The sequence below is a fragment of the Panthera onca genome, chromosome C2 (genome assembly GCF_046562875.1).
Source record: "Panthera onca isolate mPanOnc1 chromosome C2, mPanOnc1 haplotype 2, whole genome shotgun sequence".
NCBI lineage: Eukaryota > Metazoa > Chordata > Mammalia > Carnivora > Felidae > Panthera > Panthera onca.
The window spans coordinates 87,217,432-87,230,226 of record NC_138347.1 but is presented as its reverse complement, the minus strand read 5'-3'; the positions used below and the strand labels follow the sequence as shown (position 1 = coordinate 87,230,226).

The window sequence follows — 12,795 nt, the reverse complement described above, 5'->3', positions numbered from 1 at the left end:
GTCTTCAGCTTTTGGTCCTCATCACATTTTCCCTATTAGAACTTTTCCTATTGCAGAGTCCCTTTTGTGGCCATGATTTCCAGCGGGTCCACCTTTACCAGGTCAAATTTTGCCACTCTAGATTTTGTCAAGATTTTGTTCTTTTGTCATTTTTTTGAATCAGTAGCCAGTTTTCCTGTAAGCACTCTTAGCCACCGTCTTGGTAAGATTTCTCTCAAGCTTACTTTTTCCTGGGCCAGTTTTTGCAGTTTTTAATAGTAGATGTGATCTTTAGTCAGTTCTTAATCGGTAAGATGTTTTTCTTCCACCTGGCGCAGTTTTTGCTATTATGTTCATCATTTGTAATAATATTAATTATGGACTGTGTGTATTATTAGGAGGGGAGAAGCAGAGGACCTGAGTGTGCATTAGGGTTAAAATGGCGTTAGAAATAATGGTGTAGGAATGTGGCACATGGCAGGTTTCAGTGTTAGCTTCCTTTCTTTTTCCTTTTCAAAGACCTTGGCCTGGGAAGGCTGCACTGCTTGGTCTCCACCCTTCTAAACTGAGGTGAGCAAACTCAAGCAGGGGGCCTCCTAAGAATCAAATGGCTTAATTCCATAGATCAAAATACTAAAATTAACTGTCAGTTTCCAAGGTTCTGATTCATTAAGTTGATAACCAGGCAGCATTATTTTTATTTTTTTATTTTTTTCAATATATGAAGTTGATTGTCAAATTGGTTTCCATACAACACCCAGTGCTCATCCCAAAAGGTGCCCTCCTCAATACCCATCACCCACCCTCCCTTCCCTCCCACCCCCCATCAACCCTCAGTTTGTTCTCAGCTTTTAAGAGTCTCTTATGCTTTGGCTCACTCCCCCTCTAACCTCCTTTCAGGCAGCATTATTTATTATGAGGTATAAGTAAGGAAAAAAAATACATACGTCCTTGTGAGCCCTAAAGTACTGGATAGGTAAGGCATTACTGTGAGGAGCCTTGTAAAGGAATGTGAAAAACATTTCAAACCTTGGGCTGCTTTCATGTATACACGTGGAGTGAAGCAGCTGTTTGAGGAAGTAGAATTCACGCTTAAAAAGGATTAAGAGACATAATAAAAGGTTTAAGTTATGCAAGGGGTCGGGAGAGGAGCCACAATTCACCGCTGGGTAAAATAACCGTGAAGTGGGAAAGAAGGAGGTACAGCCTGATTTGATAGAGGAGAAAATGAACTTCCACCAGGTTGTTGGCTTATAGCAAGAGGACTTAGTGAAGAGGGAGAAGGGGGGCTCAGTGTGCCTGTGTAGCTCTCTTCATCCAAGCCTATTGTTCCTGCATCACCAACCTGACCACTCAAGGACTTCATTAGTAAACATTCTGGAAACAGAAACATCTGTCTTGGTGGCATCCCTTCTCTGCTTGAGGGCAAATCCACCCTTTATGTGCTCCAGGAAGGCCACCAACAATCTCCTGCTTTGCCAGGGCATCTCCTAAGGTCTCCCCAGCTCACAGCGCTCGCTATCCTGGGCTCCTTCCTCATTGAACACACCAAGCTCATTCCTGCCTTGGTGTCTTATGGTAGCTGTTGGCTCTGCTGAGAATATTTCAAAGAGCTGTTCCCAGTGCCACTTGGTGGGCTTCTTGGTGTTCAAAGCTCAGCCCAAACGTCACCTAAGAGAAATCTTTCCTGACCATCTATGGATAAAAAGGAGCCCCCAGTTTCTCTCATAATACCTCATTTGCCTTGTCCTTCTAGCAGTTTTTGCACATGACATCCTTATGTGTTAAAGTATTTGTTGATCCCTCACAGAAATCTAAGCTCTTCAAGGGCAAGTTTGATTTGATTTACTTACCATTCCTGAATTAGAACAGTACGTGCACGTAATAGAACCTCAAATATTTATTGACTGATTAAAAAAAGAAAGAAAAGAAAAAAAAACCAGACCCTAAAACTGAAATATATTTTAATATTTTTATTCTAAAAAAAAAAAAATCACAAAATCCAATTTCAGGTTAAATATTTTACTCTTAAAAAATTAACAAAGGAAGAAGATTTTACAGTTTTGTTTTATATGTAAAAATGCATTCTTGATTTCCAGATAGCTCATGCAACATCATATGTGGTGGTATTCAATAAAAGACCTTTTTTACCAATAGTACAAATTGGATTATATATGATTTGAAGCAATTCTGACCCCCAAATCCCATTTTGAAAGATTTCTCAAAAGACCTTGAAGCCACAGACAAAGTTTATTTGAAAACATAGTTTAAAATTGCACAAATATAAATACAATTTAGTAATGTGAAAAAGGGAAGGCATGCTTCCAATAATAGTACAAAAATACTACCTTAATCTTGGTACTTTGCAAATTATAAGCCAAAGGAGTAAATTAACACATCAATATGATAGGTTATTTTTATGGTAGTAGTTTTATTTCAAAGAGCAATGCAGGGAAATACTAAGATGAAGCCTTATTATCCAACAGAGTTGTGCTATGATACATAATATTTCACTAAATACAGATACATTATCACATAGTATGCCCGTAACTTTTACACCCTCACCCCATTGCCATTAATTTACTATAGGTCACTTAATTTGGGTTGGTTTTAACTTAAAAACTCAATGTAAACATTTAAAGTTAAATTTTTTGTTATCTATTTCAGCTTAAAAATGAAATCCCAAGATTTTAAACATTATTGAGCATAGAGAAGCATCACAGAAGAATTTGCCATTTGTCTTAATATTTTTAGATTAGACTAGATATGCAATATTCGTAGATATACAAAATATATAGAAACGTCTTTTCTAAATAGTTAATAAATGCCTGTTATAGTTTGTAAAAAGTTTATTAAATTAATCAGGTTTTTTTTTTCAACTAATGTAAACAAATTTGGGCAATGAAAGTTGAAGAGGGTTTGAGTCAAGTGATATGGGGGGACATTGGTAAAAATTTAGGTTTGCTTTATTTCCTTTAACTACTGGCAACATATTCAATCATGAACCATTTCTCGCATTGTGCAATTCTTTATGGTATCTAGGCAAATTTTTTACATATCTCAGTGAAAATGCCAAACTATCTAGCTGAGTGTGTATGTATATCCCTTACTATTGTTTTGTCAGTCCATTTCCCCTCTCCAAGAAATTCAAAGAAAAAAAAAAACGACACACATTTTATTGTTGAGCAAAGAACTGCCTGCTGTTTTTTCATCTTCATAGTGTTTTGAATGCGGGTTTCTAAAAGTGTCCTGAAGAGCCTGTCAGGGTTTTGCATGCACACCCTGCAACACTGCAAGTTAGTTTTCTCTTGTAGAGAAGGTCCTGAGACAACAGTTCTGAGATTGGGGCACTGGTTTCTAGAGTGTGTTATTTTGGTAAGTATGCAGAGGTCACAGGGAGTGGAAACTTTATTCAAGGCAAAATACCACGTGAGAGGTTGTTAAACTTCACACTTTTGATTTTCTGGTTTTTCTCCTCTTTAACTGTTTAATGCCTCCACACATGAGTCTTTGCTAGGAGTTTGAGGATTTCCGTCTTTGAGCTTATATGTGTGTGTTTGGCGGTGTGTGAGATGGTGACAAAGCTGTTAGCAACATAAGACTCACCCCCAGCTTTCTCTTAGTGAGCTTTGCTCCCTCCATTTCTGGTCTCCTTGCCCTTATTTTTTCATGAAGCAGGGGTTACAGAAAAAGGCAGTGAGAGGACTTCCAAGTTTATTCTGAGTGACCATGAAATCACCTCATTATCTCTGACTTTCAGTGTTTTTAGACATACAGACCAAGTCCAGTTTCTTAAGGGATGTGGCCCACGTAGCTCACTCACTTATCAAATAAATAGGGCCATGTTGAGGACAATGGTGTGACACCCACACACTCACTATGTAACATTTGTGCAAATTAAGCCGTCACGTCCACTTTGCCTTATGGTGGTTTTCATGTGCCTGACATTACCCCAACCTTCCCACCTTATTTAGAAGGTCAGTATTTCTAATTTACTCCTACATTTTAGAAAATATTTGAAATGCACGATTCAGAATTTTGAACCCAAAACTCTGTGGAGGCAATCAACACAATTGCATTTAGTAGTGTTCAGACACACGGATTTTGTTTGAGTTTTGGATCTGTTGTGCCTCAACTGGTTTAAAACTTGTTTAGATGTCTAAGTACCTGGATTCCTCAGTAGATTCATTTGGCACTGGCTGCAACACTGCATAAGCCAGATGTGTGAATATCTGTAAAGTTCAGTGTAGTGTGATAGCAGGAAAACAGTCTTGACAAGAAGATATTAAAAGCAAATAGTAAAACTATAACGCAAAGTTCATGAAAATGTTTCCTTGCTCAGAAGCAAGGAAAAATAGGCTACCCTATGAGATTTAACCATGCACTGGGTAAATTTACATTCAGTACAGTTATCTTGCATGCTTTGGTTAATATTTGAGTAGGCAGATTTGCAAGTACTAATGCATGCGTTATTTTTTACCTGAGGTTATACGTTTTATTTTTTAAAAATTGCCTTTTTACAAACCTTATGCCAGAGTTCATCTATGAACACTCTTTAAAAAAATATATATCTATCTATCTACTTCTTAGTTCAAAACAGTTTAATTTCAACCAGTTCTATAAATACTGAGATGACAGGGAAACTGTGCAGTAAAATCTGGAGACGGAATGAATTTGAAATCATTTTACAAAGTTGAAATCATGTGTGTGCATGTTTAATAATTTCTAAAATATGAGGACTCAAAAAAATTGGTACACAAATGAAACCTTCAGAATACCCTGTTTCTAGAATCCTTTCAGAATCATTTCAAGGTATAAAACGATAGCAACCACTAACTTAAAGTGCAGTCTAGTCTTGTGGAACTGATTCAGGGGCAAATGAGGAAGGGACACAAAATGACCATCTTGCTTTCTCTATATTCCCAAAGAGCTCATGGATAAAGTGTATGGAAGAGATTTTGGGAACTCCTGTTGTATGTGGGACTAGCTATACTTGTGTTCAAGTCTTGCTTGTATAGCAGGAATATACTAGAAAGACTTACCTAGTATGAGTATCTAGACATGGACCCAAGATACAACATAATAGTTCCCTTTAAAGAAAAGGAGAAGAGTGGCATCCAACTCTGAAGGTGAGTATGTCCTGCACATTCTAGCCCAGTGAAGTGTCTCTAATTTGCCATTCTAGCTCAAATACAGATTGGCTGAGAAAGCACAGCTCATAGCTGTCTGCTAAAAGCTTCCTGATGGACAATATCTGCCTTTCTTAGGTGTCATGGGGAATGACCTTAAGAGGAAGCCTCATCCCCACTGTCAAGGTACAACAGCACGTAGAAATAGCCCACTAGACATAGGTGTAACATATCTTGAAATTCAGCAGTGATCACTGGATTTCTCTGCATTCTCATCCAATCTGCCAATGAAAATAAGTTCTTAAAAGTTACATCCATGCAACTGAAGGGCCATTCTAGAAAACCAGTACCATCCTCTAAGAGATCTTAGGCTTACTTAGTAAGACTCTCAGAAAAAAGGAACTCAAAGCCTTCCCAGGGTGCCTTAGACAGGAACCAAGGACACCCTGCCTTTTGAAATGGAAAGAATAAATGACAATTTCATACCACCAGGGTAAGATACCAAAACCAGTTCTGTCTTAAAAAAATGTGTATATACTTGAAAAATGCATACAATAAAGATCATTCTAAAATCTTACTAATTTTTGGTGGTGCTCTGATTTCTATAAACTTTCACTTATTTTTTAGTAACTGTTTTTACTTAATTTTGTTTAAAAATACTATTGAAAAATATCTTGGGCAATAATTCTGCACTTCTTGATAGGCAACAGACTATGAAAATCTTGGTTCTGATGGACACTAGATATATTGAAGAAAGTGCTACTGAAATTATCCAAGTATGATGGGAATGGAAAACTGTCTACTCTCCTCTGAATTCACTTGGTATTCTGACTGCAAAATCAAACTTGGGCTGAAAAATTTATCACCACTTAGCAACAATCAAATTAAATCAAAGTATCCTGCATTTACCCTACTGTCAGGCTTTAAACTATTAACTGATGTCATGCATGTAGGGCCAACAAATCTAAGAAAACAGCCTATTGTTATTACTGCAAATTCGGTTACTGTTGAAAGTATAGAGTGGCATCATAAACAGAAACCTGCAAAGCTGGCTTTGAATCCTGTGTTCAGAGGCTCCTAATGGACTACGATGGATGCAAATCAGCTAGTCAGCCAGTGAACGCACGGGAATTGGCGGGAGCGACATGCATGGAATGGATGTTCTTCTCTCAGGGATATTCAAGCAGGCAGCTGCTATGAACTTGGACTCTGGCCCTGAGAGTCCTTTCTAGACTGAATTCTAGGATTCTAAAATTATAAAGAATATTCTTGAAAATATTGTTGAGCTTTATTTGCTGCTGAGACTGGAAGGAAGTAGGCAAAGACTGGGTTGTCACTACTGCCCAATGGTGAATGCCTTAATGCCTCTGCCTCCTGCTGTCCAGCTGGGGGCATCACCTTTGCCCAAGTGAGCTTCGACAGTGAAGATGAAAGCCCGGCACACCACAGGGCTCTCCACTCTTTGTCCTTATAAACCTTATAAACTCTTCGTCTTTATAAACTCTCTGTCGTTATAACACACGTGAACTTCAAGGATTTGTGGTTTCCTGTTTCCTTGAGGCCCCTTCCTACCTGAGGAACTTCCAAGGTAATAGAGGAGAGGATTTCTACCTGCACACCCCGCTCCCCTCCTCCACCGCCCTCACCAGGAGAAGCTAACTCTCCAGTCAATTAAACTGTCTTGACTCAAATGCTGTTTGCTTGGTAACTATAATCATGAGAGTAACCAGCTACTATTAACCAAAGAACACGAAGAAAAAGTTGGGATCAGATTGCTTTGGGGAAGATTCTGGAGGAAGGAAGGAAGGAAGAAAGGAAGGAGAAACAATAAAGAAGAATGGGACCACTTATTAGAACAACTTGCTAGAATTGGACACTGGCGATCTTATGTTTTGGTTAGCATTTTGCAAACAATTTTTCTAACTCTTTAAAAAATGATGTCAATCCAAATAATCACCAAGCCCCAACAGGGCACAACACACCCTGCAGAAGTGAGTAGAATGTAATCAATGAAATAAAACACCACTACCGACAGAAGGTTCCTGATACTTGATAAATGTTCCAAATGAGAGCCAAAGGAGCATGCATCTTTCATATTAAACCACTGACATTCAGTGAGATTCAGCTAGAAAATATTGATCTTCTATCAATTAGAATGCAGAAGGGAGAGCAATGCAGATTATTATGGAACTAAGAAAACACTTAATTTTTAGGAAAAAATGTATCACTCTTACGAAATACTATTTAAAATATTAACAGTTTAAAAGGAATATTGGTGTGCAGGGCAGTCAGAAAGCAAGTAAAGTATGACATTTAAGCAAGTTAATGTTAACTCTATAGAAATCCCATAATCATCCAAATTCCTCCCTGCAGAGAATGCATGAAGGGACAGTACAATGTCTCTTGCTTAAGTTCATACGGTCCCAGAAAGCATGTGAATAAGATCTGTGTTTGACATATTTACACCCTGTGTCCTATCTGCTTTGAGAAAAACTCCTTCAAAACTCTACACTATGAAAAACTATTTTCAGGAATTTTTATTTGGTCCATTGATCTAACAAGGCCGAGTTCTTGAATCTTTCACCCCTAAGTTAAAAATTGGAGCAACGGAACAAAACTCCAGCAAGGCATAAATAAGATATTAAAGTGCGTATATACAGTCCCAGAAAAGTTTTGATTGGGAACAGCAAAAATTTCTAGTGCAAAAACTGCTTTTGCCAGCAAAGCTCCCTCTCTGGAGTCGAAGGGCTACAGTAAAAGTTAAAATCGGAACAGGTCTAAGCAATGCCTCTCTTTAGTCAAGGGTTAATATATGTGCATGCACCTTGGCCCAAACTACGTTGTAAAAGGGGGAATTGCAGGGGGTAGTTCAGAAACAGTCAGAATTCCCTGATCAGAGGCAGTGCTTTCTCCAGGTGTCCTATGAGCAAGTTCCTTAGGTGTGTCATCAGCTGCAAAAGTGAGGACAAAAACCCCAAAGGACGTGTTTTGAATATGCTTGCAGCTTGTGAAGAGTATTCACACACGGTTACTTTATCTTGGTTTGTCTTTGTGTCTCTCAGTTATTCTTCTGAGCCCAACCTTGACTCTATGTACAACATTTTGTGCTTTTGAATCTGAACAGAGACTGGGCATCGTCTGTAGGAGTTCCCTTGTGTCATATCACCATGGCCTTTTGGACATCTGGTTTTATCCTTTTTGGAATTCATAATAAAATAGTTTTGCATTTCTTAGTACAATTACACAGATAAGGATTTATCATTTTTAATTTTTTTTTTTTTCTTTTCCTTCAAGGATCCAAGTTGAAAGCTCTTAGGAGGACATCCAGGTCACCGAGATTAGCCGCCTGGAAGAGTTCTGGTTGGTCCATCAGAGAAAGTGCGATTCTGAGGGCAGCCCAGATATTCCCAGAGATTGCAGGATGAGGAACTTGCTGTTGATTCCTGCTTTTTCTTTGCAAACTGAGGGCAGTGAGAAAATTGCTGACCGCTTCTCTAAGAGGGTAGAAAAACAGACATTTAAAAATGCAACAAATTTCAGAGTTAGCAACTTAAAAAACAAAAATGGATTAACTTCTTTTAGTTCAAAACCCTAAATCACCTCTCTGAGGTGTTTTAGATCATCAGAGGAACAACCTTCTGGTTGTCTCATTATTCTTTTGTGAAAAATCATTGTTCAGTATAGCAAAACCAGAAAGAAAAAGGGAATTTTATTTTAAGAATGTCATGTGAGACAGAAAGAGTAATAGCAAAACCATTGCTAACTCATTAATGCATTCCTTTTCCCCCTACCTCAGGGGTAATTTAAAGACAGAATCCATTTGCAAATGTGAATTATACAACTAGGGTTGAAGAGGAAGCATCTGGCCCTACTCAGAAACAAAGTGGCTTAACTATTCCTATTAGTGATAGTAATATGGGAGGCGGCTGGGGCTGAATTGATTTGCTCTCGGAACATCTGGGTTGGAATCCTAAGCATTTAGCCTTAGGCAAATTTATTATTTCCCCAACTGTATAATAGGGATAATAGAACTCATTTTATTCATTTATTTTTTTTCCTTTTAAACATATGCATTTATTAATACCCCACCCTGTTCCAGAAGGGATTGGGGATGTCAGCAAGTTACTATCAGGGCTTCACTTTCTTCATCTCCAAATGGTCTAGGTGATATAAGTTCATTCCAGTTCTTCCCTTTTGTGACTCTGATTCTAATAATTTGTTGGTTATCTCCACTTAGAAGTTCTGTTAACACCTGGTATTTAGGGACGCTTATGTGGCTCAGTCGGTTAAGCGTCCGACTTCAGCTCAGGTCATCATCTCGTGGTTTGTGAGTTCGAGTCCCGTGTCGGGCTCTGTGCTGACAGCTCAGAGCCTGAAGCCTGCTTTGGATTCTGTGTCTCCCTCTTTCTGCCCCTCCCCTGCTTGTGCTCTGTCTCTCAAAAATAAATAAACATTAAAAAAATTAAAAAAAAAGATGCTTCATTTTAGAATATGGAAAATGGGATGGGGGTGGGGGAAACCTACAACTGGTTCTCCTGATTTCTGTTCATGGCATCACCATCCAACCAGCACCAAAACCTAATGCCATCTTCAACTATTCTTGCCCTTGCCCCAGCATCTCACTGAGCCACGTGGAATCCACTCTCTAATGTCTTTTCCCCACTTGGTCCTTCCCACGGCCACATGTAGTTGAAGCCCTTGTTGTCTCTCTGTTCTGTTCTATGGGAAGTCATTTTAAAATTTATTTATTTATTTATTTATTTGAGAGAAAGAGAGAGAGACAGAGAGGGACAGAGGATCTGAAGCAGGCTCTGCGCTGAGCAGTGAGCCCCTTGCAGGGCTTGAACTCACAAACTGTGAGATCATGACTTGAGCCAAAGTCAGACGCTCAACTGACTGAGCCACCCAGGTGCCCCAAGAAGTCATTTTAAAATCTTGTTGTGTGAGGTACAGTTGGATCAATTTATGTGAAATCTTTTATTAAATCAGATCACTAGTTCTCCAAGTGTGGTCCGGGGAACTCTAGGATCAGTGAGGTCAAAATTATTTTTACAATTCCGAGATGTTATTTTACCTTATTCTCATTTTCTCACAAATGTACAATGGAATTGTACAGTGATTACACAATATGTAAAATCCCAATAGATTGGATGTGGAGACAGATATGAGAATCTGTCTTCTATTAAGTAAGATATTAAAAAAAGTTTTTATTTATTTTTGAGATAGACACAGAACACGAGCAGGAAAGGGGCAGAGAGAGAGGGAGACACAGAATCTGAAGCAGGCTCCAGGCTCCGAGCTGTCAGCCCAGAGACTGACACAGGGCTTGAACCCATGAACCATGAGATCATGACCTGAACCAAAGTTGGTCCTTAACTGACTGAGCCACCCAGGCGCCCCTAAGCAAGATATTTTTAAAAGTTGCAAAAATGATAAAAGAATGCCACTCTTCTCGCTAAACATTTTTTTGTTTTGGGGAATAATTATTTTTCATAAAATGTCTAATTTATGTTAACATGTAGTTAATTATTATTTTTAAATGACTCTTATAAACTTTCTCAGTTTAACTTCTAATATGGTAAATATTGGTGGATACAACCCACCTAAAAGCCCTTGGAGGTGCCTGATAATTGTTAAAAGTGCAAAGGAGTCCTGAGAACACCAAGTCTGTGAACCTTCCAGCTCTTTCTGTCCACAACTGCTCTCTTGCTCATGTACCCAGTGTGCTTTCTGTCTGCACTCTCAGGACCTCTGTCCCCAGAAGCATGAATTCTGTATCAGACAAACTGGTCTTTGCTAAGAATGATGACACTGCTTTAATTTGTATCTGCTTTACTCTTCTTAAAAGCTTTTCACACATTTGATCCCACTTAATCCCACAAGGTCATTATTAAGCATCTGGTAAGAAGCTTTGAAGTGAGGCTGGACTTCTGATTCCAATGAACATGATCTAGACATTGGTTCATCTGTATTGTTAGACTGCCTGGAAATAAATGGCAACTGGGAAATGGTTCCACTGTATTTGGCAACCTGGCTAATGGAAGGGATTGGGATTCTAATCATCTTCTCTTTTGGATGTTTAGTAATCAAGCAAGAGAGGAGGGTTTATAAACAGATGCACATGTGGGGTTTACTTTGGAGGCCCTTTCTGGCTTCCTTGTTCCAGGATGGCAGCTCAAATGACAAGAATTCCATTTCCTCTCATCATCCTAGGCTCGTAAGAGCTCTGGGGGAGAAAGACCCCAGAATCTCCTCATGCACAGGCTGTTCCTAGCTGCCCCATGTGTGGCAGTGGTCTCTGAGGGACAGGGAGAGTACCAGAATAGTCTAAATGCTAACTTTGCCAGGCAACGTGAAGCGGTCCCCATGAAGATAGTCTAAATCTGTTCTCCAACTTGGGAACACAGAGTCCTTCTGGGGGATTTAGAAGATTGTACATGTATATGTATGAATAGTTTTTAAATGGTTTACACACACACACATATATATGAATAAGCTGTTCATGTATGTCTTGATTAATAAAGTGCATTCATTTAAAAGCATTCCTCATTTTATAATATCTTTCCCTCATTATATTAATACTAAAAACATTAACATGAAAGGGGATGTGATTTATGTTTTCACTAAAAAGAGTCCTCACTCTTGATAATTTTAAGATCCTTTGGAGCTCCTACTGACAGAGGGGTAGCATTTTGAGCTACACATTTCACGCCAACAATTTCCTTTCCTTATTTCAATTGTATAAAGTACTGGGGACTTGCTTTGACTCTTTATAGAACATGTGCAATCACAGGAGTGCCTGGATGGCTCAGTCAGTTGAGCATCTCACTCTTTTGATTTCAGCTCAGGTCATGATCCCAGGGTCATGGGATTGAGCCCCACGTCAGGCTCTGCGCTGAGCATGAAGCCTGCTTAAGACTGTCTCTCTCTCGGGGCGCCTGGGTGGCTCAGTTGGTTGGGCGGCCGACTTCGGCTCAGGTCATGATCTTGCGGTCCGTGGGTTCAAGCCCCGCGTTGGGCTCTGTGCTGACAGCTCAGAGCCCAGAGCCTGTTTCAGATTCTGTGTCTCCCTCTCTCTGACCCTCCCCCGTTCATGCTCTCTCTCTGTCTCAAAAATAAATAAAGGTTAAAAAAAAAAAAAAGACTGTCTCTCTCTCTCTCCCCCTACCCTTCTCCCCACTCACGTTTTCTCTCCCTCTCTCTAAAAAACAAACAAAAAAGAAAATGTGTGATGACAAACAAGTGTCATAGCTATGTACATAGACACCTGCAGCCCTTGAGGGAGAAGTTCCAAGACTCTGGTGGGTATGGAAGTATCTGAACCAGCTCTTGGCTCTTTTTCTCAGCCACATCTCTATTGAGGGTTATTATTTCCTAACTATCCACTTACACCTCGAGTTAAACTTATTTTCAGAATTCATTTAAGGTTTATGTCTCACTTGGTGGTCTTCTTTTTCTCAGGGGGAAAAAAACCCCAAAATATTTAGTACTGATAAAAATTTCCCACATCTAGCATGACGATAAAGGACCCACAGAGCTTAGCTGAGATGTTTTGAAATTTTTAGGTAGCCATTTGATCAAGGTTGCCATATTTACCAAGTAAGAATACAGGATGCACAGTTAAATTTGAATACCAGATAAACAATAATTTTTAGTATGAGCATGTCCCATGCAATATTTGGAAAAT

General features: G+C 39.1%; 1 protein-coding gene across 10 annotated transcripts in view; it reads right to left on the bottom strand.

Annotated features, from left to right (window-relative positions):
* Positions 1 to 3,733: 3,733 nt before the first annotated feature.
* The window catches only part of PEX5L (peroxisomal biogenesis factor 5 like), a 226,564-nt gene continuing 217,502 nt past the window's right edge, over positions 3,734 to 12,795 (bottom strand). For all 10 annotated transcript variants that reach the window (XM_060639282.3, XM_060639286.3, XM_060639287.3 and 7 more), the window contains one exon: positions 3,734 to 8,602. In XM_060639282.3, coding sequence (XP_060495265.1) covers positions 8,398 to 8,602 — 205 coding nt within the window. In that variant the 3' untranslated portion in view covers positions 3,734 to 8,397. The remainder of the gene's footprint in view (positions 8,603 to 12,795) is intronic.